The following is a 26212-nucleotide window of genomic DNA, read 5'->3' as shown; positions in this document are numbered from 1 at the left end:
CAATAATGAAACCCTCGATTAGTCTGATTGAAACACATTTGAGAACCATTTACCTGCAAGCATCATTCGGAAGTCCATCTAAAGATGGCAAATCAATGATAGCTGCTGAAACAGAAGAACAACTTAACATATTAGCTGGTCAATTTGAAAAACATTTATTACCAAAGACAGTTGGTATTATGGAGAATGATAATTTTGGATACAGGCATACTTGTTCAGATCATATTTTTAATCCAATCCCAGGGTATTGGTGTCCAACTTTCCGTTTTCCATAGTGCCGATGATTTGAAATGAGTACTCATGTTGTAATTGACTAACAAGACTGTCAATATCTTTCTCATCCTGTCCTGCAGTAATGCAATCATTAACATAAGCTGCTATCATTACTTTTCCATTTTTAGATACGTATAACCCATGTGAAGAAACTGAGTCATGCATTCCAATACTGTTCATGAATCGTTTTAGCGTATCATTCCAGCGTTTTGGACTTTGTTTTAGTCCATATAACGCTTTGTGTAATGGTGTCACCATCCTACTATCATTCGGGTGAGTAATGAAGAAATTTTCATCAATAGATGCGTATAAAAAGGCATGATTGATATCTAGTGTCCTCAATCTTAGGTTATTATTATTGGCCAAAATCAGTAGCATTTTCAACGAGTTCATGTTTAGTATTGATGTTTCAATATTACTGTAGCTGGATTCAGATTGGAGATCACCTCGGCATACAATCCGTGCCTTGCGCGTTTTATCTCGCCTAATGTTAAAAGTGGTATTTATGGGCTCGATTTCATCCTTGTGAACTTCTCCTTTTGGAATCTTTATCTTTGGGTTATATACCTTCATCTTGACAAGATTATCCAGCTCTTTCTGATAAGCTTTGATGAACTCAAAGTTGGCCTGTATGTTTTTGTTATTCGTGATTGCCTCCTTATAGAAGATGGAGCGAATCTTATTTACCATACCAGGTTCATTGAACCTCTTTTCCCAGTCTGCATCCGGATGAATAAATCTTAGTCTCTGTTTTTTGTTTCTTTTCCAGATACCTCTTGGTTGTTCATCACTTGAATTTACTACCGCCTTAGGGTCATTTCTTCCAATTAGCACAGAGTCGTCTGGCGATGATTGTGTTATAGCAGCAAAAACAAAAGAACAGCTTGATGCATTAGTCGACCAATTAGAGAAACAATTTTCACTAAAGATAGTTGCTACAATGGAAGAAGAAAAACTAGATACCGACATACTGGGTTTAGATTTAAAGTACGATTTAAGAAAAGGGGTAATCAGTTTAGATATGAGAAGTTATCTGACAAAACTAGAAGAGGAATACAAGAATGTGATCGGAGACTATGGAAAGATAGGAAAAGTCCCACATGTTACCTCATATAAGATACACCCAAAGGAACAAGTTTTTGAAATTGATAAGACAGAGTACAAAAGGAAGGTAAAGTATCTTCAAGAATTGATTGGTAAGCTCAATTATGTACGCAGTCGGGGAAGACTGGACATTGAATTTGCTGTACGGAAAAGTTGCCAGCTAGTGTTATATCCACATCCAAAAGTGATTGAGGCCACAGAAAAGATAACAAGATATCTTTTCGGAACAAAAACGCTAGGAATGACTTTTAAACGTGACGTTAACAAGGCACTAAACATAACTGTTGTATCGGATGCCTCATGGAACACAGAATTTGATTTGAAATCACGGGCTGGTGCAGCGATTTGGCTGGAAAATAATTTCTTCTATGGTTTCTCGAAGAAATCGACGATAGTGTGCGACTCTAGTGCAGAAAGTGAATTGGATGCGTTGAACATGGCAGAGAAAATTGCGCTATTCTTAAAATTTAAACTTGAAAAGATCTGTCCGAACAAGAAGAGAAAAATAACCTTAATAACAGATTCCGCCCCTGCATTGGGATGGCTCAAGCAGGACTACTACAAACCGCATACGAAATTTATTGGATTGAGAGTGGAAAGACTGAAGGAGAGAGTGGATGATCCAAAACCTATAATTTCCAACACGCCTCCATAAGGTTATTTTTGTCGGATCATCCTTTTATAACTGAAAAACCATCTAAATCCTTTCTCTTGACTTCCTTCTTGTATAACAGTTCAATTTTTCAAATGCCTATCATCAGCTACCACATTACAGTCTTTGGAAGTAGGATTTCGTAGAAGTTTCAGATCTTTTTAACTTTGGTGAATTTCCAAGTTGATTCCCTTCATTTTTCTTTTTCTTCTTGTGAGTGGTTATGTAAGTATTTTCTTGAACTGAAAATGTATTCGTGTTCATCAGTGAATTCTGTCTTTCATCATCTGCTGTTTTTAATATCAACCTCTGAGTCTGGCTGTCAGGTCTCGGCTTTGAAACATGTCGCTTTTGTTTTCTCCCAGTGTCGAGATAGATTTGTCAAATTAGTACGCTGCACACTTTGAACGTGCATTTTCTTGTATTGTTATGCGTGGGTTTGTAGTTGGTGGATTATATGGTCTATCTACCACTGGCTTGTCATTAACCTCGAAGTTCAGTTCTAATCTATTAACTGAAACTCTCCTGAATAACTTCCCAATTTCCCACCTACTTTATAGCTTCAGTTCCTTCTCTTGGCTTGATATTGTGGTCCTATACATCTAACCTTATCAACCAAGGATGGCCAACTTCACCTTTGTTTTACCACACACAATCCTCATACCATAATGCTCCAATTCTGTCATGTAATATAGACCTTTCATTATGCGCTCTAACATATACTAGCGCTAATGTCTGTCTATAAATTTGTCATAGTAATTTGTTTCTATATCAAGCGTACTGGAAGACTCACAAATCACATGTCTTTATACCATCCTGAACCTCTCATTACAAAGGTCTGTACCAGTTACAGCCTTCCTTGTCTATCGTTCTTCATTAACTTCTTTTCTGTAGTTTTCACTTCTTTCCACATGCAACGTAGGGTTTTCTTGTTTCAACGTTGCTGTTCTCAATCTTGTCAACACTATAACATACTCCACTCACACACTTGGTCGAACACACTTAGTGTCCGAATAACTACTCACCCATGAACTTACAACACTGTTATGTTAGTTCATGTAAAGCAGCCATGAACTTACGAGAATAACATTCTCTCGGTTCAATATCACTCTACCGTGAACTGGTAATCAGATTCACATACTCGCAGCCATGAACTTACAATAATGTTGTTCTGTCAGTTCAATATTACTCCACCGTGAACTTGTCATCATCTACTCGTTCACATACTCGCAGCCATGAACTTACGAGAATGACGTTTTGTCAGTTCACTATTACTTGGTCGTGAACTAATAACCATCCACTAGTTCACACATTCGCAGCCATGAACATAAATGATTCTACTCTGTTATGTTCACCTAGCTCTGCAATAAACTCTAGTTCCTTTCTATGAGAGTTTATTTCTTCTTCCTCGTAAATGTAGATTGGTGTATCTTCACTATATTCAAGTTGTACCAAGTAACTTGTTTTTTTATCTTTCCAAGTCATTTACATTTTCTCTTCAGGCTTAGACATTTTCTATTCACAACATCGTAGTTTGACTTATTGACATTACTTGCCAATGTCTTTTCAACGATGTTTGTTTCAGCCTATATTTCATCTTCGGCTGTTGCTTTGTCTTTTTACCAGTACTATTTCCCTTTTTAATATCCACTTTCTCCACCTAAATCAATTTTACAAGCATTCCTATCATTGTTTGTTATCATTGATTTACAATCCTTTTTCAACTGCTTATGACGATATGTCTTCCACTATGAAGCTTACTCTCCTCAACGGAGCGTGTATCAACTTTCGTGCTTCTGTCCAACGACTTTGTACCTACCTCGACTAAACCTGATCCGCCACCTAGGACATTCACATTGCCATCAGTTCTTACAACTTGTGTTTTTCGGAACTGGCTTTCCCATCCTTTTCACATACATTGCCTGTTTTGTTAGAAAACAAAATTCTAAGTGGTCAGGTTTTAATTGTCGAACCCTCTTACTCTTCCTTCTTGAAGTGGGGTATAGGGGTACTCATAACACAAGCTGTCATGGCAATTCGTGTAATACCACTTGTAATTACTTATTATGCATATAGTTTTAACCTCATTTTTTTATGATATTGACATTTCGGTTTGGGGTGTTGAGTGGACTCAAAATTCATTTACAAACTCAGAGCATCCAGTTACCCAACAAAGGGCTGGTGTCCTTGTTTGCATGCAACCTCGTTTCTTCTTTTCTTCAAGGTTACAATTCAGTACGGCAAAATCTAGTTTTTCCTCTAGTTCTAACTCCTTTTCTCAAAGTTAGAAGTTTCTAGGCACTAAGGAACTAACTTCACAATCCTCTCGACTTACGGCAGCGCTACCATACTGTTCGCTGACGGGATTCACCATCATACTACGATAGGACTTATATGAAAATTGTATCGGCTTCTCTAAACAGAACTATGTAGTGTACACAATACTATCTAAAGATATCTTCAAATATCTTCTTCCAGTGAAAAATACCGTTGTGAAAATTCTCCATTTTCACGTGAGACAAAAATGTACTTATCTCCAGGAAGATTATAGGGTTTGGACCTATAATTTCCAACACCGTCCATCAACACTGGATCTTGATTAGGAAAAGGGTTCCCTGCATTAAAACTGCCAACTTGGACTGTATCCAAGTTGGTTAGTCTGTTTTCCAACTTTTGAAGCTGGTTTGCAATCAACTCAACTAACTTTTGTGTGGCTGCATATGACTCTCTTCTTTCTGTGACTTTGATCGTTTCATCAGACAGGATTCATCACCATATTGCGATAGAACTTATATGAACATAATATATAGCGATCTGCTTAAAAATATTCTTTCACTAAAAAAATACCTTCGTCAAAGTATCTCATTTTCAGAAACATTTACTAAACGGTGTTGTTGACATTTAGGCAATACCTCAACAGTCTTGTGAGCAACGGTTGTGTTGATTTTTATGAATGTGTGTACCGTAAACGAAAAGGCAACAAATTCCAGCCATTGAAATCCTCGTTTTACTCTCTTTATATATATTTTTCTTTCTATATATTCCTTATATAGAGAGGAGAGACAATTGATCACTGTTGAACTTTTATATACCTTAGAGTTTACTCAAAACATACATTATTATCACGCGGTATACCACGGCGTTGAAAAAAAATTTGGAAATTTGCCTCCTTAGCTTAGTGGTAGAGCGTTGCACTTGTAATGCAAAGGTCGCTAGTTCAATTCTGGCAGGTGGCATTTATTTTTGCATGATCCACTGGCTTATTTTTGCTCGATATGTCCTCAAGGTGATTCTGCATTTGTCACGAAAACACAAACAATCAGCTATACAAAACATTTAAGCAGAGGTGGGTAAACGTTGCTGCAACCTTCAAGATTTCTCATTTTCAGAATAAACGATAACATGCTTGATGAAAAAAATAGCTGATTTATAAATACAAATTAACTTCAGGGCCTTATAATGCTGTTGGATCATACCCATCACTCTCATTTTCTTCTTTTTGCACTACGGGATAGTCTATTGGGTTAACATATTTGGTGGAGCCTGCTTCTGGAGGCTCAACACTCTCATCATCACTCTTCGGGGGAATATGTGTCTCGCCTGACAACATATTGGGTTGCGTTTTAAGTTCTTGACCACCTAATTCTTCTGTTACGACTTTATAACCTATTGGTAAGTCCTCTTCTGATTTGGCCAACAAAATGGTTGGAAATTCGATCACTGTTTTGTTCCTAAACAATTCACCGATACATTTCCCTGTAGGATCCAATTCAATTAGTTCTCGAGAATCGCCGATGGACGTGGTATTGTAAGGAAACTTTTTAGTGTAAAATTTCAGACCACTATTACTTAGCCAATGTGACCTTTCTAAACCGTCATTTGGTTTCCCTATATTCGGATCCACACTTCCATTCGTGATATCATAATTTCTCGTGGTATCGGGCTTTATATCAAATGCACGACAGCACTTTTCGAACACGACATTGCTCATCCCATCTATCAAACTACTTGTTTCCTTAACTTTGTGACTTACATGTGATTCATGTGTTTTTCCCGGTTCAACTACAGCGGTGGGGGGATCTTGGTGAGCATATAATCCATTCAATAGACCAAAAAAAAGATTGGCTGCCTTATCCCACTTGCTCCTGTTCAGTAAAGACTTCTGCATTCCGCGTGGCAACAGTAGGCAGTTCACACCTCTCCGTATAACTCGCGGACACTCATCTCCCAAACGTGGCTTCTTAACGTTCATATTATTGGTGTTATCTTTACGGCTCTGTAGCATCCTTTTGTGCTTCTGCTTACTATCAGTTTTTTTCAGCTCCAATTGTCTCTTGAACCCGGTCAGAAAATTGAAGTCTCGTTGGACCAGATGATTATTTTCATGTTTCTGGTCGTCGGCCTGTTTCAGACGACCACTCTCAATATACTCCGTTGGATCTTGCGCTTGCCCAGAGCACCCATCCTCTTCTTTATGCCTTTTCGAACAAGCTAAAGAACATGTTTTCTTCAAACAGCGTGGACACTTATATTTGAATTCTTCCTTTTGGCATACGTCACACAGTTGCATAGACACCTGCAATACCTTTAGAGACGTTTCTAGCTCAGCATCTGATAAGTTTAAAGTTGCGATGAGCTTGGTATTTCTACGTCTGATAATATACGGTTTTTTTTCTTCCTCTTTCATTTTCGCAAGGGAAAAAAACTCAGAAATATTCACAAATAATGATATATGGTATAAAATAGTTGGAACTATACAAAAAAAGATAGTGTAACTAGAGTGATTAGAGGGTGGTAGCTTGTACCAAAATTAGATTCATTTACTCCCTCTTCAGGTACGGGTTCAATGCGCGAACAGATAGACAGGGAAGCGCCATACCTATTTCAGCTCTTAGAAGGACGGGCACCTGCTGCAACTCCAAAATCTGCTGTATGTGATTGTCATTCTCGGTTCGTGTCACAGTAGTGCTGATGAAAGAGTCCAGAGGATCTTCTGATGGAGAGCCACGGTTGGGCAGTCTTATAGTTGGTACTTCCAAATGTAATCTGCTCAGTTCTTCTCCCAAGTCATCGCTGACGGTTGATTTGCCTTGGTCTGCGGTGGAAAATTCAAAGTTGACAATTTCCGCAGTGGTAGATTTGAATTTATTCTTGATAGAGCTTCGGTAAGACTTGGGATTTCTTTCATCCGCAGGAACAAAAGTAGCGCTATCGACACCAAGTTGCCAGTAGAGCTCTAAAACTTTGTTCACGCCATCGAACTCCGCTTTGATTAGTGGTAGCTGGTCACCGTGGACCCTCTTTTCAATCCCAAATTCAGGGATAAATACATCAAAAGAGGATTCGTAAACTTGTGTCACAGTTGCCATTGTGGCCAACTGTCCAGTGGCATTACCCATATCGTTGATCGTCTTACACAACAACAGATGAACCGCCTGTTCTTGCGCTTGGTAAGCACAATCCTTCTTGAAGTTACAGTACTCCGTGGTAATCTTTAAGGAGTCGATGTCTTCAGTGTAGGGAACGTCGTTAATAACAGCCTTCAACTGTCTGTGAACAACATGGTCTGCATACCTTCTCATTGGGTTTGTAAAATGAGTGTATATTGGCAAGTTCAAAGCGTAGTGACCATACTGATCTGGATCGATCTTCCCAGCAACGAAATATTTTGCCCTCAACATTGTCTTAAACAACAAAATTTCAACAGTTTTCCTCACATCAACGTCGGGTATTTGTAGAATAGAATGCAGTATCGAATCTGAGGTGGTGACGTCGACATCGAAACCAAGCTTTTGGACTTTTTTCTTGAAAGAAGTCAATTTGGTCAAGATTGGTTGCGGCTGCCTTCTCAAGAACGAGTTATCGCCTAATTTTGAATATATCCTTTCTGCAACAGTACTGTTGACTTTGCGTTGTATCTCGTTGATGACAGTGAACGCAAGCGTCCTGTCGAAAATATTCAAGTCAACTTTGACCTTCTCATCATCCAAGCTTTCAAAGAGAGACATGGTAGGCTGTAACTTAGCACCGGGCAAACCAATTCTCTGCGCGTATAACGCTGTAGCGACCTCCTCCATCAACGAAATTTGTTTATCGCCGTGTTCTCCATCAATTAGAGCTGTATCGATATCCTCCAAAGTTACCACCCGGTGGGGGGTAATGTTGGTCTCTCCTATCCAGGTCGATTTAACTTTCAAAGTTTTCATATCCAGCGTGTAAATGACGGAGATTGTTGGCGACTCTTTACCCTGTTGTAGAGTTAAAGCGGCGTTCAAAGCGTGTGGTAGCAAATGTACAACTTTCTGAGGCATGAAAACTGCGGTAGATCTCTTTCTCGCTCTCCTATCCAGAGATGAGTTGGCCTCAATTTCAGCAGTTACGTCAACAACGTGACAACCTAACTCAATAGTCCCAGATTCAGGATTTTCCGTGATGTGGAGAGCAAATTCTGATATCTGGCCGTTGTGGATGACAGCTGTGATATTTTCGTTGATCAATCTGTGCCTCTTTGCCCAGTTCTCCTCACTAATTGGGAAAGGCTGGTAGGTTGCTTTTTCATGAGTCGGGTCTCTTGGGTCCAAATATTCATTCGACAAGAAGTTGTTATCTCTCAATATGGAATCAATCTCAGTGTTTGGGTCATTGATTTCACCTAATTCAGAGACTAGAATACCGAACGGGTGCAAAGAAGTGATCGGCCAACGCTTAATCGATGCTACGAATAGCCTGTCGGAGTATTTGTCGGCATTCTCCACAAAATCCCTTGGTGCCAACTCTGTGGGTATAGCGATCAGGGGGACCTTCTTATCTGTAGGTTTAAACCAAGCAATTTTTGGAGCCTGCTGTGGTCTGTTAGAAGACTCGTGAGAGTCATCGTTCTTGTTCTTATTGACCTGCTGAGATGGTCTCAACAGACCCAGAGTACCGCTGAACAGTTGCCCCGGGATACGGTCTAGCACGGCAACAACGTGGCCAGCATACAGGGGTTTGAATTTGTCGTTGATCTCTTCCTCCTCGACCAATAGTAGCGATTGGCCCTCGACTTCCACGTCATCGTTCTTCTTCTGTGTAGGACGTTGCTTTAAGGAACCCTTCCTCTTTAGGCCACCTCCCTTTGTTGGGGACCCCATATTGTTTGTCGAGATGACGTGATCATCGCCGTGCATTGATCTAGTTGGCGTGAGGGCGCTGGTTGTAGTGGTCCCAGTCGCAGTTGAGGCAGATGCATCGTTATGATAGTCGTCGTTGACGCTCAAAGACGAGAGGTCCTGCTGTAGTGAGGCTGCGTCCTTTCTTCTCTTCTTCTCCTCCTTTTCTCTCTTTGAATCCCAGACTTCATCAACGACCAACAGTTCCACCGCAACAAGATCACCCTCCAAGGCCCTGTTACGATCCTTTGAACCACAGATGTAGATGTCAGCATCTAGGGCCCCGTCTGTAGAAACCCAGGCATCGGATCTGTTCTTCTTGTTAACCCTCAAGATACCTGCTACCAACCTGCCCTCTTCTATCAACTGAGGGATATTAGCCTGTGGCAAGTAGGGTGCGAATAGTGACTTACGGGTGTTTGACTGGGAGTTTGAGTTCCCACCACCGTTGGATTGGAAACTGTGTACCGACGAGTTCGAGTTCCGCTGTCTGTGCCCCTGGAAAAATGCTGGTGGCTCCAGAGTACTGAATGAGTTGTAGTCTCTAGAGTTGGACTTATTATGACGGAATGGCGATTGCTGCTGCTGCTGCTGTGGTTGTTGTTGTTGGGGCTGTTGTTGTTGATAGGGGAAGGATTGCTGTATCTGTTGCTGTGTTTGCGACTGCGTTCTCCAATTTGAGTGGATACCTGGGGAGAACTCGCTGTTTCTTGTCCTTGTTCTGCGATGTGTGGATGAAGTTAAGATAAAATCATCGTCCTTGGAAGGTGTACCGGCTGTATTACTGGGAGGGAACCTAAAAGTAGACGGTGCCAGATTTGAGTTACTGCGACGGTGGTCCCCGTACGTAGGGTTACTTGGTGGCGGGAATTGGAAGTTAGATTGCTCGTTAGTCTGTGCTGATGGTGCTGCTGGTGGTGCCAAATCTGGAGTAGAGGTGTCCTCCACAGTGACGCTGACCCCACCTGCATTGAACTCTACACCTGTTCTCTTCGCTTGTTCCTCTGCGGCCGCCTTCTTGGCCTCGTTCAACTGTAGTGAGTGCCTTCTTGCATGACCGTAGTTACTCGACTGAGAACCTGTCTTCCTGTGAGAATTTGGATTCAAAGTGTTACTATTTGCACCAGTACTATTGTTACTGTTATTGTTATTGTAGTCAGTGTAGTAAGCGGAATTATTTCTTGAGTGAGATCTGCTCCTGTTTTGAGTGTTATTATTATTATTATTGTAACTGGGCGAATTGCCGTAGTTCGAGGAGTAGTGAGGGTTAGGAGGGACAAAGGGTGGAACTGGACCAGCGGTATTGCCGTACTGCTGTGTTTGCTGTGCCAATTGCGGTTGCTGCGCAAGCAACTGCTGCTGTTGCTGCTGAACGAGTTCAAGTTGCTTCTGTAAAGTCAGCTGCTCGATCATGAGATTGGTCAGTTCACTCTGTGATCTTCTGTGCGCAACATGAATCTGTTTAGGAGCATTGCGACCACCGTTGCCGTTACCACTGCCGTGTGCAGGAACGTAAACGTTATCGTTCTGCTGGCTGTTGTTATTGTTGTTGTTGTAAGCAGACATGCTGCCTGTTGGATGACTGAACTAGAAAGAGTAGAAGAAGAAGAAACGTAAGAACTTTGTATGTTCCAGTTCCTATCTTCTTTTTTAAATTTTTTTTTCCCTAACTTGTGATATCCTTTTAAATCAGGGAAGATTGCAAACGGATCTCGGTATCAAATGACGTTCTCGTAGACTGGAAGGGGGAAAAGAACAAAGAAACGACGGAATCACAGAGAGAGATTGTGCGGAAGACAAAATACCAAAAAAAAGAAGAACAACAGATCAGAGTTCTATTTTTAGACTTTTACTTCTCTCTTTGCTTTTTCTCTCTTTCCGGGTTAATTTTAACTCTGTTTTTTCTTATTACCTCAGAGAGATTGTTCGCTGCTTAGTGGGGGTCTCGAGGTTTCTTTCTTGTCTCAGATGGAACCGGTTTGACCGAAAGAGGAGGCGACAGAAAGTGAAGATAAGCGGCGTGGGCTTGTGCGGGGATTATTGTTTGGGTCCCTAGGAGAGTGAGCCGCGGCGAAGTTGACCAAATCAGTCAAATCAATCAATTAAATCAGCAGGTATATGGTAGACCCCTTTTTTGCTGTCTTGTGTAGAATTGTGATTATCTTGTGGGGGCACTCTACACGCACGGTCTTTAAGCTCACTTCAAAAGAATGGGAAAGAGTGTAGTTTCTCAGATAGTATGAGAAGGTGACAATATATGCGTGTTGCAAGTATTAGAATTGACAAAAAAAGAGTGGAGGGGGGCGGAAGGGGAAAACACTCAGTTACTCGGGGGGAAAGAGCTCTTGATAATGCAATTGAGTGGCCTTGAGAAAGATCAGTGTAAACGGGAGAGAGAAAACCCTTATGTAATAGTCCAATTTCCGAGAAGATATCACTGCAAAAGAACTTATTCGTTCTGTTCTCCCCCCGCCCCCGTCTCCTTCTTTTTCTTCAAATTCAGATCTTTAAAAAAGCCTCCCCTTCAAACAAGCAATTTTACCCGGATCATCGAAGATGATGATGTGAGATAGGCTGATCGGGACGAGTAGTCTATGATGTACGGGAGAGCTCCCAGGTGCCACCTACATTTGGAGTCCTATACAAAAGTTACATTTCTTGATACCGCGCTGCACGGTTTTTCTTTCTACGAGTCAGCAAGGGCGGGCCATAAATCATTCACTCCGTTTCAGTTTGTAAAGAGCATCCAGGAAACTAACGACTAACTTGTCTGCAATCCCTGTCGTCTTAACACTGCCAGCAACACCGTATAGGGCAGAAGTACCATCTGAGGACGGTTTGGAGTCTGTGTTCGCCGATATCTCCTCCACCACCTCTGTCAGCTCTTTGCATAGCTGGTCGATTGAGTGTACGGACAACTGCGTTACCGCTAAGTGCAATGCAGCTGGTTTCTGTAACGTGCTCAGGTGCCACCCACGCTTGGATAGTTTGTCCGACAACTCGTAGACGTCGAGACTCTTCGAAGTAAAGGCAACAACAGAGAACCGAGGGTTCCCAATGATTTGCAAAGCTGGAAGTCGCTCCTCAATGTACTCTCTCAGATTACGTGCCCCCTGCAAGATGTCTCTCGCAGACTTAATGTACCCAGCTTGACCCATGTGGACCATCGTGGCCCAACATCCGACGACTAGCGCCCCAGGTCTGGACCCAGCCAGTGTCGGGGACCCATACAGACCGCCCGTCCACTCAGTGTTCACGTAGTACTGATGCATTCTTAAATCCTCGTTACGGTACATCAAAACTGAGGAACCCTTTGGAGCAAACCCGTACTTGTGTGTGTCACAAGAGATAGATGTCACACCGGGGACTCTGAAATCAAATAGGGGCACGTCAGTGAAACCTGCCTCCTCAGCAAATGCCACAATGAAAGACCCGAGACAGCAGTCGACGTGCAATGGGATGTTGTAACTCTGTGCTAATTTCCCCAACCCAACGATATCGTCGTCGATCCCATGTGGGAAATTGGGCATAGACCCGGCCAACAAAACAGTGTTCTTGGTAATAAACCTACGAACTTTCCTCAAATCCACTTTGAAAGTCACTGGATCCAACTCGACGTGATGCAATTTGATCCCAAAATAGTACGCCGCCTTGTCAAACCCTGCATGAGCAGTGACTGGCACAATCATCTCCGGTTCTGTGATCCCCTTGTGTCTCAAACCAAACATCTTGGCACTCAAACAGGCCAAAAGCAGGGACTCAGTACCACCGGAGGTAGTCGTCCCACACCCGGTCTCTTCAGGGGCATGGAATATCCTTAACGTCATAGCAACCACCTCGGCCTCCATCTTCCGCACTGCGGGGAACACGTCTGGGTGTAGTTGGTTTGCCACACAGTACTTTTCAAACGCCTGGCTTTGTAGGTGGATCAAATCTGAACCACCATGGTAGACTGCACCTGAAACTTTCCCGTCTTCCCATTTGGAGTGCGGCAAAAACGTCTTAAGTCGGTCCAGCTCTTCTAAAATTACATCAGAAGATAAACCTTCTTCGGGCAACTCGGGAAAATCACTAATGCGCTCGTCATCCTTGATCAATTCACGCTCTATCATCTTCTTGCTCTTCGAAACCTCTTTCTCAACCCTCGATCTAAGCACTGGTGAGTTCAGCAACCACTGGAAGACACGCCGAGACGCAGCCCGCCAAACGTTCAGTAACGAACCGCGTATACCGTACCAAACCAGAGTATGGTAAACCGTTACAAGAACACGGAATACAAAAGTAATGAACAAGTAATCTCTCAGCATGAAGTACCATGGCGTATCGTTCACGTACTGTAGAAACTTGCTCACCAGCAATTCCGAGGTTCCAGAATAATCCTCGACATACAGTCGCACAGTATTGTACAGCCTAACCAAGTCAACGGAACAGTCTAGCATGCTTGCTGCAGTGGTATCCCTTTTCGTTCAAAGTAGAATACCTGACAGTAAGGATTCAACGGAAAACTTTATAATTTCCAAAATGGCTTTTATATATATGCGACTAAATGAAGTTACGGGGAGATGAACAGGCTCGAGGTGAGTGTCAACAGGAGGTTAGACGTAACTTGGAGAGGTTGATCTTGTAGATCGATACCTACCAGAACCCCTCTTCGATTGCTTAACCGGTTTCTTAGTGGTATGTTTCGTCTCGTACAATTCGTTAAGTTTCTTGGTGTACTGTGAGAGGAAGCTGTTCTCCTCTGCCCACTGGCTTGCTTCATCCCTGAGACTGGCTTGGGTTTGTACAAGGGCCAGATAATTCAATTGTGATGCCAGTGGACCATTTTTTCTCTTAAGAGCTTCTTCTTGAGTCTTCTTTAGGGATGCCAGTTCTAACGACCTCGCGGCTGCATCTGCCGACTTTTGCTGATAGTCCGAACGTAGCTCATTACTTCTGCTGTTAAGGGAGAAGTTTTTTTCCAGCAGTTGGTTTCTCTCTTGCTTTTGTTTGGCTATTTGCTCCTTAAATTCGGTAATTTTTCCCTGTAACTTAAAGGGATCGTGGGCATCAGCTCTGAGTCTCTTCAAAGCAGTTACTTGTTCCATTAGCTTCTCCCTCCTCCTGCCCAGTTTCTCATGTTCAGCGGTGACCCTTTCTAGCCGCTTCTCTGAATCCAGCTGCTCCTTCTGAAGGGCCTCCAGACTCTTGAAGTTGACCCCCACCCCATCGTGTTTCAAGAAATCCAGCTTGTTTTGTCTCTCCGTCTCCAAGAGCTGTCTTGTAACAAGTTTTTCCTTGTTAGAGTGGAACTGTGTGTTAATGTCCTGTAAACGATCCATAGTCCTCTGCATTAGTTCTCTCTGGTAATTTTTCACGTTGAACACTGTATTGGATGCCACAATGTCTTTCCGAGTTCCGAAATCGGTGTAAAACTGCGGCGCTGTTATATCACCATCTGTAAGTTCATCATCCACCCTCAGCGGTAAATCGCAGTGTTTGTCATCGGAAGCGGAGAGCACATCACTGATAAAACGTTTGTAGTCGATATCGTCATTGGCGCTACTATCGACCTTTCTGTATCTCAAAAAGTACTGCAGAGACTCCTTTAATATCTTGTAATCTAGCTCATGATCGTTGGTACTGTTTGCCAGTCCCTTAGCCATAATATAATGATCCGGCGAATCTCTCACTAGCAGCTTAACAATTGGGATTGTGTTCCCCGATGGTAACACCGGAATACTTTTCAACGTTGTGTCCAAAAGCGGATCGAAGGCTAATATCAGGTCTGTGTCATACTGTTGCAGGAGTGATTCGTTATGCAGTAAATGCTTCGTTGTAGCGAGAAACAGCCAGTTGCGCGAATCTGTGTCTCCCGCGGCTCTTGATGTCTTGTCGTAATGGTAATCGTCTCTGGTGTAAATCGAAGATGAAGCCTGAGGGCTCTTGTTTGATGAGCTTGTTGAGGAGTCCCCCATGGGTCCAGTGGCATTGCTGCCAACAGTGCCCATGGTACCCGTATCAGTGCCCTCAGAAAGATCATTCTGCCTTACAAACACGTGGCCCTCGTCGCATAGCGACGTGCCGGACAACCTCTTCAATCGAAACTGTTGTCCGAGAAGCAACCCCTCCAGAATATCCAGCTCTTTGATACTATGCGCGACAAGTGCGATCTTCAATGGCCGAGAGTCCGTCCCTGTAGTGTTTGTCAGCACGGACAGCAAGTGTTGTAACACATTAAATTTCCCGGAGGATTGGATCAGTCTCGCGATGGGTTCCATCTTGAGGAACTGTCGTGGCATATAGTGGTCCACCAACAGACACGGGTGGTTCGCTAGGTTTCTGATATGTGAGTCAAACATGTATGTCATCTGCGTGGATGACAGCTGTGGGTATGCATAGTGTTGGTGTTGCGACAACTGTGATTTGGATGCCGCAGCGGCAGATTGATCATCTTTCAAACCGTACAACTCCGTCTGGAGGTTCTTCTGGTGCATCGCAACAAGAATCTCAACGAGATCCTTCTGGAACTCAGACAACGTCACGGATAAATAGTGAGTGTTAGCCATTGACCGTTTTGTACCCTCTGTGATGTTACGTACTGCTTGTGAGTGATAACTGGAGGGACTTGTTACAAGATAATAATAATAAAAGTAATAATAATGTTAACGATACTAGATTAATGTACGTCTACGACAAGAGAACGCGGGGAGGAGGACGTTTAGCGGTCCGGGGACTTGTTGCGGAGAAAGACAATACAGCGGGACAGGGACGTAAACAGAAGAGATGAATAAGTTTCGTACTGCCAAGTGGCTAATGAAGCATGGTTCCCAGCCACAGGTGTACTTGTTTCGTCACTTGGAGAAAGGGTCTGTAGTTTACTCACAGTTCCCGCGAGTGACGAAGCAGTCCCTTGAGAAGGGGTACCCAAGGCCGTGTTGGGATAATAAGAAGCCCGAAGGTAGGAGAGACCTTTGGAAGTTGATGTGTTTGGTTAGGACAGGTAGTCATGAGAGTGCGGTCCAGTTGTACCAAAATCTGAACAGATTGAGGTACATGAGGGATGTGCTTTACCCTAGCCAAGCGCAGAAGTGGAGAAAGCTCAATGAGGATAAGAGAATCTGGTACTCTGGGCAATTCCGACCAGTGTACGGACAAGAGGCAGTGGCAGATTTAAGAGAATCCCTGCTGAAACTAAACTTGGGGGACTCCCAAGGATCCGAGCCTCCCAACATTGGTCCCGTAACGATATTCTGGGAAGATCTGTGGCGGATGGGTAACAAGGACACGCATTGGCAGGAAAAGGACTTCCCATTCCCTATACAACACGAACAAATACCTCGCGAGGGGAACGTTGTCCGGGAGGAGAGTGCTTTGATAAAAGAGCTCAGCAATCAAGTATAAAAGCAAGCGGGCCTGACGTCTTGTAAATAAATGCCCGCTCTGTGTAGTTTATTGAGTATGAATATATTTTGGTTCGGATCACATACAGACCATATATAGATAACGTGTTTATTCCGTACGTGCAGCTGGGAAGAAGACACAGCTTCTCCTCTCTGGGACACGGCTGATGGGCGACTCAAATATCTTCCTCCAGCAGTTTGTTTAGCTTCTGGATCTTCGAGGCAATTGACAAATCTATGGTCTTGTCATCGATCTCTACGATCACACCGCCCTTGATGTCCGGGTTAACGATGCTTTCCAGTTGCAACTGGTTTTGTGTACCGCCAGTCTTCCCACTCACAAACTTCGAATTGCGCAGCACAGTCTCGATTCTCCTCAGAGACTTGGCATCCAACGGTTTCGCAGAAGTGACACTGGCAGTAACCACGCCGGAGTGTTCGTTACTTAGTGTGACAAAATCCTCGTAGATCGCAGAGAACAATCCTAGCCTGTTGTTTTCGACAAGCAGTTGCAAAAAATTCCCCACAGTCTCATCGGGACCCACTTGCTCTTGAAGAGTTTTCACCACTGCAGACCTCTCCCCGTGAGACAAAGTAGGGTTTTTCAAAGTAGCAGAAATAGCTGGTTTCGTCACTATAGACTCCAACTTGGCCAACCGCTCAGCAACCGATGGCAGCTGCGACCGCTTCAACGCGATATTGAACAGAGAGGATGCGTACGTGCCGCTGACACCGTGCACTTTAGAGCTTGTACTAGCACGACGCACAATTGTTCTCAACATATTATCACTACCACTACTTATATTTCTGAGTCCCCCCGTGTGGATTGTGAGTTCTCGGCCCTGCTAGAATGCAACTATTCGTTATTTCTCCCCGCAGTATCCCCTCCTCTCTGACCCCAGCAGCCACTGTTCACAGAAACTGTTTCTTTCGAAGGAATCCTTTTTTTTAATTTTGGAGCCAAAAACTTCAACAAATACTCGAACGTGATTGGTCGAGGAGGGATCGCCAAGTGTGGGCGGGGCCCACACTTGGCGTCTCGTGCTGCACGGGCCCCGGTTTGTGTGTCTCTTGGGGGGGGCCCAGGCTGTTCCTTACGTACTGGTAGTCACTCTGGGGAAGGTATTTCCCAATGCGGAAACAGCTTCCTGTTTGGTTTATAAATACTTTTTTATTTCCTTTTTCGGAAGAAATTTCCAAATCAGGAAATTTTGAAATGAAAAATATGAAAATTTTCGTTTTTGCAAAAAAAAATATTTCAAAAGAAGAATTTCAGGATTCGATGAGATGAGCTTCGAAGAGACGTGTGTTTGGGAGCAGAGGGAGAGGGAGAGGGTGTGTGTTGCTGTATTCTGTGGTTTGGGCTATTGTATCAGGACAATATGGGTAAGTCGTTGGGAGAAAAGATTGCCAGGAAGGCGAATAGGCCTGCTGTGGCCGATGTGGATATCGAGAATGCGGAATTGGGCGTCTTTGAGCATCGCGAGCACGGTGAGGAGAGTGACGGCAGTGGCGATGGTGGTAGTGACGGTGATGACAGTGACGATGATGATGAGGCAAGGCGGCGTACAGAGCACTACGTGCCTGTCGGGAAGTCCAAATTGAGAGAGGAAATGAAGAAGGACGGGCTTGTTCAAGGCGGTCAGTACACTGGTGTCAAGAGCTCTAGGGAGACATTGTACAACGAGAGTGGTGACAGTGGCGAAAGTGAGAGTGAGGATGGCGAAAGTGACGAGGACTCCGAAAGTGGTGTTTCTCTAAGGACAGACTCTGAGGAAGAGCTGGGAAACGATTCTGCTGACGATGATTCGAGTGCGGAATTGGAGGAGAAAGAGGATACGGCCGTGGCAAGACAGAAACTGGCCCAGTTGATTCAAAGGGAAACACAGTCATCGGTCAATAGACTATCCCAAACTGCCAAGAAGGATTCCCTAAAGGGCCACGCGATCTTGCAACAAAACATATTCTTCGACAAAATCATAGACTTGAGAATTAACCTACAGAAGGCTCTTCACAACAGTAACATTTTACCCCTGACCAAACAATCTTGGAAGGACTCTCAATCGTCAAAGACTAAGAAATTGCTGAAAAAGAATCAAAAGCTGATGAACACTCTTTTAACCCAGTTTCTGGATTTTAGAACCGAGTTTCAAGAGGGAGTTCACATATCACAAGAGGATGCCCCTTCAAAGAAGAGGAAGCATGACAGCGTGGAGAACCAAACAGAATATCTAAACAAAGAGTTGAAGGATTATAGAGACACAGTACTCCACAAATGGTCACAAAAGATTGACTCGACCTCCGGTAACAAAGTCTTGTCGTCAAACAAATTCAAAGCCATCAATCAACCGGCAAATGTGCAAGTGGAAAATCAATTAGGCGACATTCCACGTCTGGTCAAACGTACTAGGTTGAATAGAAGGAACGTCGTCCCCATAAATTTTGCCAGTGATTGGGAAAAGGGCGAATTGTCTTTAATTGATGCGACAAATCAACCTGCTGCACAGCAGACCCAAGAGGATGAGGAAGAAAACTTGGATATCCCTCAAAACTATGATCCAAGGAGAAAGGATAACGTGTCCCTGGATACCGTCGAGAATCCATATATTTTCGACGATGAAGATTTCTACCGTGTGTTATTGAATGACCTGATAGATAAGAAACTCTCGAGTAACGTCAATTCAGAAGCCGCGATTACTTTAAAGTCAAGCACGAATAACAAAATGAAGAAAAACATCGACACGAAGGCCTCCAAGGGGAGGAAACTGAACTTTTCAATCCAGGATCCCATCGTAAGCTATGAGGCACCGGTCAACAACGGCTACAAGTGGTCGGATGAACAGATTGACGAATTCTTTAATGGGTTACTGGGTCAGAAAATTAACTTCAACGAGGGTGACGAAGAAGGGAGTGGTACGGAAGAAAAAAACGAACAAATTGACGAATCCCTCAGAAATGATGACATACAAATCTTTGGTTAAATCGATTAATATTTTTTGTTGTTGTTTATCCATCACCGCCAAGGTTCATTCTCACCATCAAAGATGGGCGTCTATTATAGAGTTATATCAAGTCATAAATACATACATCAAACTGTGTAACATAAATTGAAAGAAATTTTTTTCGAGGAAGATGGATGTTTCAGTGTGGGGGGAAAGCCAAATTTTCCCTCTGTGCAACGTATTCACCAAGCGAATAACCCAATGCCTCCTCAATATCAATACTTTGCAGACCTTTTATCTTAGAGATCTCGGAACTTGTGTAGTTACACCTGGCCCTGCCTACAGTTTTCAGGGGAACAGAAACGTCCAACTCTCCAGAAGCCAATCTTTTACCAACTTTCAAATCCACACATTCCAATTCATGGAATGTATCTTCGACCTGTATAATACCAGCAGGCAATAATCCAGCTTTTTCTTTTCTTGTCAATGCATTATATGCTCCCTCATCAATGACTACCGCACCTTTCGTGACTAACCCATGAAGAATCCAAAAGTCCCTGTTCTTCAAATGATGGTTGTTGTCGTTTGCAATGAATTTAGTGTATAAAGGAACATGAAGTTTTTGTAATCTGGCCAGCTCCTTTTCTTGCAATTTAATGAGGTCTGTGGAGGAATCGCATACAGGTTTCCCGTTGCTCTCGTTTTCCAAATCCAAGGTTTGCATGTATTCAACAATAGTAGAGATGTTCGATGGCTGAGAAGATTTCATGATAATGGTGTGGACCCCAGCATTGGTAGCCAACTCCGCAGCAACAATCTTGGTCCGCATACCGCCGGTGCCGACATCAGATCCCGATCCACTCGAGGTATTGACGCCAGGCAATCCCATACTCAAGTCTGGAACAACTAAGATTGGCTTTGCTTCTGGGTTGGTTCTGGGATTGTCAGTGTACAGACAGTCAACATCGGTGAGCAGGAATAAATAGTCGGCGTTTATTAGAGCAGCAGTGATAGCCGATAGAGTATCATTATCACCAAACTTAATCTCGCTAACGGACAAAGTATCGTTTTCATTTACGATTGGGACAACACCCATATTCAGCAGTTCGGACATTGTATTCTGGGCATTCTTGAATTGTGTCCAGTCGACAATGTCATTTCTGGTCAGAAGAATTTGAGCAATTCTTTGGCCAAATTGCGAAAATAACAAATCCCACCTTCCAATCAGTCTTCCTTGCCCAACAGCAGCAATTGCCTGTACTTCAGCTAGGTTCTTAGGTCTCTTGGGCAAATTCATCGCTCTCAAACCAATGGCAATCCCACCACTAGATACAATAATCACGCGATGACCCATCCTTCTCAACCTCACAACGGTCTCCACAATGAGAGACATTGTGGCCAATTTTGGCTCCTTAGTTTTTTCATCGACTAAAGATGAAGAGCCCAATTTAATGACAAGTGTATAAGTCTTCTTTTCCGCCATTTTTGTACTGGTAGTTTTTGACCAGGTTGACCAAATCTTTAGCACTGTCATCTTCTTCGAGAAAAGTTCAAAAAAATCCAAAATTTTTCACTTATTCAAGCAAACATATATACTTCAACGGAACAGGGAACTGCTGTCTTAATCTGAATATATCCAGCCAGTACTGATCATCTTCCGACGGGGTTGCTTTGGTAACAAATGAACGTGTATGATGATATTACAGAGGCTACCGTTGTTTCTCACAGTGTCACAGGCCATTTTACCACAGCAGATTATGTAGAATTGCTGATTGTTCGAACTAATCTGCTGTCGATCTACAAGGTTACCGAGTCGGGTAAACTTCTGTTGACCCATGAGTTTAAACTTCAGGCTAGGATTACTGATTTGGCCCTGGTTGGTTCTGTGGAGAACACGGGACTGAATTATTTGTTACTGGGTATTGGCAATTGTAAACTGTCAATTGTCAAGTTTAACTCCCTAAATAACTCTTTAGAGACAATCAGCTTACATTATTACGAAGAGAAGTTCAAAGCTAACTCTTTCATTGAACTAGCAAAAAAAACGGAACTGAGAATAGACCCACAAAATCGCTGCGCTTTACTCTTCAATAATGATAATATTGTTATTTTACCCTTCTCTCAGCAGCAGGAGGAGGAGGACTACGGAGAGGAAGAGGAAGAGGAGGATAACTATAATATGGAGGATGGACCAAACGTTAAGAAGCTGAAGCTTGAGAGTGCTTCTACAAATCTCACTCTTCCCAGCATAATCACCGACTCCAAAAAACTGGATTCTACGATAGAAAACGTAGTGGATATTCAGTTTTTGCGAAATTTCTCTAGACCAACCCTGGGTATACTGTATCAACCAAAGCTCACATGGGCAGGCAACCTACAATTGAATCCCCTGCCAACGAAATTTCTGGTTATTAGTCTCAACATCGCTGTAAGTGAACTTGAAGGTACGGTAATTACGAAATTGGAGGGTTTACCGTGGGATAGTCATACCCTTATTCCCACATGGAATGGGTGTGTACTTTTGGGTTCCAATGAAGTATCTTATATTGATAACACCGGAGTTTTGCAGAGCGCAATATTTTTGAATTCCTATGCAGATGCTAGTTTAAGGAAAGTGAGGGTTGTAGATCACACAGATCAACAGATTACCTTAAATAAAGACCTTGTGAAAAGCTTATGGTCTGCACCAACAAAAGAGTCTGGTGGGGCGGATGAGATATTATTACTTATGGACGAGTCTTCAAACCTCTACTACATTCAGTTGGAATTCGAAGGTAGATTAATGACTAAATTTGACATGATAAATCTTCCAATTGTGAACGATATTTTCGTCCACAACTTACACCCAACTTGTATCACCAGAATTGATGAATCAAAACATAACATCAATATTAATCTGTTTATTGGGTTCCAAACTGGAGACTCTTTAGTTGTACGACTGAATAATATACGATCTGCTATCGAAACAAGGCATGAATATAAACAGACATCATCAGAGAGCGGTTTAGGTAAAGTCGAGGATGAGGATGAAGATGAGGACGACCTATATGGTGATGACGGAGCACATGATAAAAATGCTAGCGTCAATAACGACAACGCTGTTGTTCACACCGTACAACCCTTTGACATCGAAATGATGTCGTGTTTGAGAAATATAGGACCTGTAACGTCCTTAGTGATAGGTGAGGCATCATCTGTTCAACCAGTTATCAAGGGTCTCCCTAATCCGAACAAGGGAGAGTACTCATTGGTAGCGACTTGTGGTAATGGTACTGGATCAAATCTGATGGTCGGTCAGATAAGTGTTCAACCGGAAGTGGAGTTGGCTCTGAAATTTATTAGTGTGACCCAAATTTGGAATCTAAAGGTCAAGAACAGGGATAAGTATCTTATCACGACTGATTCTACAAAGACTAAAAGTGACATCTACGAAATTGAAAACAATTTTGCTCTGTACAAACAAGGACGTCTTAGAAGAGATGCTACTACCGTCTACATTTCCATGTTTGGTGGAGAAAAACGTATCGTACAAGTGACAACAAATCACTTGTACTTGTACGACACTAACTTCAGAAGGCTGTTTTTGAATAAATTTAATTATGAAGTAGTGCACGTTTCCGTGATGGACCCGTACCTGTTGATTACGCTGTCTCGAGGAGATATTATGATTTTTGAGTTGGAGAGCAAACATAAAAAGAAATTGATCAAGATAGATTTGCCAGAGGTGTTGAAAGAAATGGTCATCACTTCGGGTCTTATTCTAAAGAGTAATATGTGCAATGAACTGCTGCCGACGATCGAGGACCCCGATGAAGAGCAGATGCTATTCACCTTTGTCACGGCGGATAACAAGATCATAACTTTTACAAAAAATCATAATGATTGTGTTTTCGAGTTGAATGGGATAGACGGGTTGAATGAGCAATTGTTCATATGCACTTATCAGTTGCCCAACGAAATTATACCTGACCCTTCCATCAAACAGATCATGATCAACAAACTAGGTCAGGATGTCAAGACGGAGTATCTGACTGTCTTAACATTTGGTGGTGAGATATACCAATACCGAAAATCAGCCACACGATCCAGTCGCTTTTTTAAGGACTCTTTGAGAAACAATCTTCCCGTAACAGGCGCACCTGACAATGCGTACGCAAAGGGTGTTAGTTCAATCGAGAGGATTATGCACTACGTTCCTGATTATAATGGATATTCGGTAATATTCGTAACCGGTAAAGTCCCATACCTATTAATCAAAGAGGATGACTCTGTTCCTAGAGTCTTCCAGTTTGCTAATATTCCCCTAGTCTCTATGACCACCTGGGGAAATAAGTCGATTATGTGCGTTGATGATATCAAGAATGCGAGGGTGTATACATTAGATTGTTCTGACGTTTACTATGGCAACAAGATACCATTGAAACGTGTCACAATTAACAGTGTGATGGAAAATTATATGACGTTAACCAATGTCGCGTATCATGAGCGCACTAAAACATACATTGTGTCATACAGCAGGGAAATTGACTTTGTTGCTAAGGGGGAAGATGGTGAGGTAGTTCCAGTTGGTATTGTAGACGATGCTCCGCACGCTAAAAGTGTTCAAAGTGGCCTTTTGTTGATAAATCCAACAACGTGGAGTGTCATTGACAAAATTGATTTTGAACCTGATTCCCTAGTAAACGATATAAAGTCCATGTTTATCCAATTAAACTCCAGAACGAAAAGGAAGATCGAATATGTGGTTGTCGGCACGTCGTTCGTAGGTACCGAAGATTTGCCCGCTACTGGATCTTTCCAAATGTATGACATTGCTGAAGTGGTTCCGGAACCAGGGAAGCCCGACACAAACTACAAAATAAAGCAATTTTTCAAAGAAGAGCTGAGGTCTGCCGTTACTAGTGTCTGTGACATCAGCGGTCGGTTTGTTATTAGTCAAAGCCAAAAGTTGATGGTCCGGGATGCTCAAGAGGATAACTCTGTTGTGCCAGTGGCGTTTTTAGACATCCCGTTGTTCACCGCTGACATGAAAAGTTTTGGTAATTTACTGATCATAGGTGACGCAATGCAGGGAATCCAACTTGTTGGGTTCGATGCAGAACCTTACAGAATGATTCCTCTTGGAAGAAGCGTCTTGAAATTTGAGACTTTGTCGTTAGAGTTCCTGGTGAATGGTGGCGACCTATACTTTACCCTCATCGATAGAAATGATATACTGCATGTGTTAAAATACGCCCCTGATGAACCAAACTCGCTTTCTGGTCAAAGGTTGATCCATTGCTCCAGTTTCAACATGTATTCAACGACCTCCTGCACCCGCTTAATCCCAAAAAACGAGCTTTTCGTCGATGGACCACTGAACCCTGCAATTCAGTCATATCAAGTAATTGGTGGTCAAGCAGATGGTTCCCTTTTCAAGGTGATGCCAGTACCTGAGACCGTTTACAGAAGATTGTACGTCGTCCAACAGCAAATAATAGATAAGGAAACCCCATTGGCTGGTATCAACCCAAAAATGGAGAGACTTTCTAATGATTACTACCAAACCAGCCATTTGTTGCGGCCCATGTTGGACTATAACGTAGTCAAGCAGTTCTGTGCAATGTCTATTCCAAAGAGGACAACCTTGGCTCATAAATTAGGGAAAAGAGCACACTTTGATATATGGAGGGACGTTATCAACCTCGAGTTTTCACTCAAGGCACTTTGTAATAACTAGTTATTCTTGGATGTATAAAAAGAAGAAACGCGCATACCAAGTCCGAACGTTTGAGTTCATCGATATCTGATGAACCTACTCTCACTCGAATTTATAAATATTCAAAACAAAACAAGAGAAAAAAATGTACTTACTTTGATGGCTAAGAAGAGAACACTACTTTAATTGCGTTGCAAATTGCGGGGCAATAGGAGTACAGCTAAGTCACTCTATCAAATATGACTGCCCAGTTGAGGAACAAAAAGAAGAGTGGCGTCAAGAAAACTGTTACCTTTTCTGATGACACCACCATTAGCAAATCTACCAACAAGAAGAAAACCGACTTTATGTCCACGAACCCACCAGTTTTTGTCCGGAAGACGCCGTTGACAATCCCGTGGCATCTTATAGGGCTTTTGATCTTTTACATAAAGGTTTCCAAGAATTACAATGGCGAGCAATTGCTGCTCGGTTTGATCCCTATGCAGATTCTATATCTAATATTCCAGTTCAACAAGAGTACGATATATGGTAAGAAAAGGTTGAAGATGAACACTACATTGCTGTTACTTTCAATTGTTGGGTCAGTTGCTATGAGTATCCCTGCTATGGCTATTGCTATTTTACTGGGTGCTCCACTAGTAGAGCATTTAAGATCGACTTGGTTGATGGCGTTGCATTCTAGCTTCTTGGCGTTCCCAGCACTTTACTCTGTGGTCAATTGCGACTTCAAAGTAACTATATGGAGGAAATATTTCATCGCGATAGTAGTAGGTGGCTGGATAAGCTGTATTGTGATCCCATTAGATTGGGACCGGGATTGGCAAGCCTGGCCCATTCCTGTTATCGTAGGTACGTACTTAGGTGCGTTTGTTGGCTATACCATTGGGGCATTCCTTTGAGCAGCAGCCACTTTTGCATATTATTTAGTGTATGATTTCTTGTATTACAACAGTTTATACATTGTACTTAAATATGAACCTTTTGCTTCCCATACACTATTCAAGTTAGTC

The 26212-nt window shown here is 42.7% G+C and overlaps 12 protein-coding genes and 1 non-coding gene across 13 annotated transcripts; 6 read left to right on the top strand and 7 right to left on the bottom strand.

The window, feature by feature from the left end:
* Positions 1-228: 228 nt before the first annotated feature.
* KNAG0M01680 (uncharacterized protein) lies at positions 229-963 on the bottom strand (the record flags this gene model as incomplete). Its single annotated transcript, XM_022611028.1, has 1 exon — positions 229-963. One exon carries the CDS (start codon positions 961-963, stop codon positions 229-231), a length of 735 nt encoding a protein of 244 aa, XP_022467265.1.
* Positions 964-1213: 250 nt separating this feature from the next.
* KNAG0M01670 (Ty1/Copia family ribonuclease HI) lies at positions 1214-2032 on the top strand (the record flags this gene model as incomplete). Its single annotated transcript, XM_022611027.1, has 1 exon — positions 1214-2032. One exon carries the CDS (start codon positions 1214-1216, stop codon positions 2030-2032), a length of 819 nt encoding a protein of 272 aa, XP_022467264.1.
* A 3161-nt stretch (positions 2033-5193) lies between these two features.
* Positions 5194-5265, top strand: KNAG0Mtrna7T. The gene has a single exon. It is a non-coding gene; the product is annotated as a tRNA-Thr (tRNA).
* A 218-nt stretch (positions 5266-5483) lies between these two features.
* BCD1 (Bcd1p) lies at positions 5484-6716 on the bottom strand (the record flags this gene model as incomplete). Its single annotated transcript, XM_022611026.1, has 1 exon — positions 5484-6716. The coding sequence occupies one exon, from the start codon at positions 6714-6716 to the stop codon at positions 5484-5486; it is 1233 nt and encodes a 410-aa protein (XP_022467263.1).
* A 133-nt stretch (positions 6717-6849) lies between these two features.
* Positions 6850-10743, bottom strand: SSD1 (mRNA-binding translational repressor SSD1; the record flags this gene model as incomplete). Its single annotated transcript, XM_022611025.1, has 1 exon — positions 6850-10743. One exon carries the CDS (start codon positions 10741-10743, stop codon positions 6850-6852), a length of 3894 nt encoding a protein of 1297 aa, XP_022467262.1.
* A 1148-nt stretch (positions 10744-11891) lies between these two features.
* On the bottom strand, positions 11892-13616 carry DPL1 (sphinganine-1-phosphate aldolase DPL1; the record flags this gene model as incomplete). The annotated part of the gene is made up of 1 exon (XM_022611024.1): positions 11892-13616. The coding sequence occupies one exon, from the start codon at positions 13614-13616 to the stop codon at positions 11892-11894; it is 1725 nt and encodes a 574-aa protein (XP_022467261.1).
* Positions 13617-13772: 156 nt separating this feature from the next.
* Positions 13773-15725, bottom strand: HDA2 (Hda2p; the record flags this gene model as incomplete). Its single annotated transcript, XM_022611023.1, has 1 exon — positions 13773-15725. The coding sequence occupies one exon, from the start codon at positions 15723-15725 to the stop codon at positions 13773-13775; it is 1953 nt and encodes a 650-aa protein (XP_022467260.1).
* Positions 15726-15942: 217 nt separating this feature from the next.
* Positions 15943-16560, top strand: MHR1 (mitochondrial 54S ribosomal protein mL67; the record flags this gene model as incomplete). The annotated part of the gene is made up of 1 exon (XM_022611022.1): positions 15943-16560. The coding sequence occupies one exon, from the start codon at positions 15943-15945 to the stop codon at positions 16558-16560; it is 618 nt and encodes a 205-aa protein (XP_022467259.1).
* A 175-nt stretch (positions 16561-16735) lies between these two features.
* On the bottom strand, positions 16736-17341 carry ATP5 (F1F0 ATP synthase subunit 5; the record flags this gene model as incomplete). Its single annotated transcript, XM_022611021.1, has 1 exon — positions 16736-17341. The coding sequence occupies one exon, from the start codon at positions 17339-17341 to the stop codon at positions 16736-16738; it is 606 nt and encodes a 201-aa protein (XP_022467258.1).
* Positions 17342-17941: 600 nt separating this feature from the next.
* BFR2 (rRNA-processing protein BFR2) lies at positions 17942-19540 on the top strand (the record flags this gene model as incomplete). Its single annotated transcript, XM_022611020.1, has 1 exon — positions 17942-19540. One exon carries the CDS (start codon positions 17942-17944, stop codon positions 19538-19540), a length of 1599 nt encoding a protein of 532 aa, XP_022467257.1.
* A 160-nt stretch (positions 19541-19700) lies between these two features.
* On the bottom strand, positions 19701-20984 carry PRO1 (glutamate 5-kinase; the record flags this gene model as incomplete). Its single annotated transcript, XM_022611018.1, has 1 exon — positions 19701-20984. One exon carries the CDS (start codon positions 20982-20984, stop codon positions 19701-19703), a length of 1284 nt encoding a protein of 427 aa, XP_022467256.1.
* Positions 20985-21182: 198 nt separating this feature from the next.
* CFT1 (cleavage/polyadenylation factor CFT1) lies at positions 21183-25220 on the top strand (the record flags this gene model as incomplete). Its single annotated transcript, XM_022611017.1, has 1 exon — positions 21183-25220. One exon carries the CDS (start codon positions 21183-21185, stop codon positions 25218-25220), a length of 4038 nt encoding a protein of 1345 aa, XP_022467255.1.
* A 218-nt stretch (positions 25221-25438) lies between these two features.
* On the top strand, positions 25439-26101 carry GPI11 (mannose-ethanolamine phosphotransferase GPI11; the record flags this gene model as incomplete). The annotated part of the gene is made up of 1 exon (XM_022611016.1): positions 25439-26101. One exon carries the CDS (start codon positions 25439-25441, stop codon positions 26099-26101), a length of 663 nt encoding a protein of 220 aa, XP_022467254.1.
* Between the last annotated feature and the right edge of the window lie 111 nt (positions 26102-26212).

Source organism: Huiozyma naganishii, chromosome 13 (genome assembly GCF_000348985.1).
Source record: "Huiozyma naganishii CBS 8797 chromosome 13, complete genome".
In the NCBI taxonomy this organism is placed as follows: Eukaryota; Fungi; Ascomycota; class Saccharomycetes; order Saccharomycetales; family Saccharomycetaceae; genus Huiozyma; species Huiozyma naganishii.
This window is presented reverse-complemented; position numbering and strand designations above follow the sequence as displayed.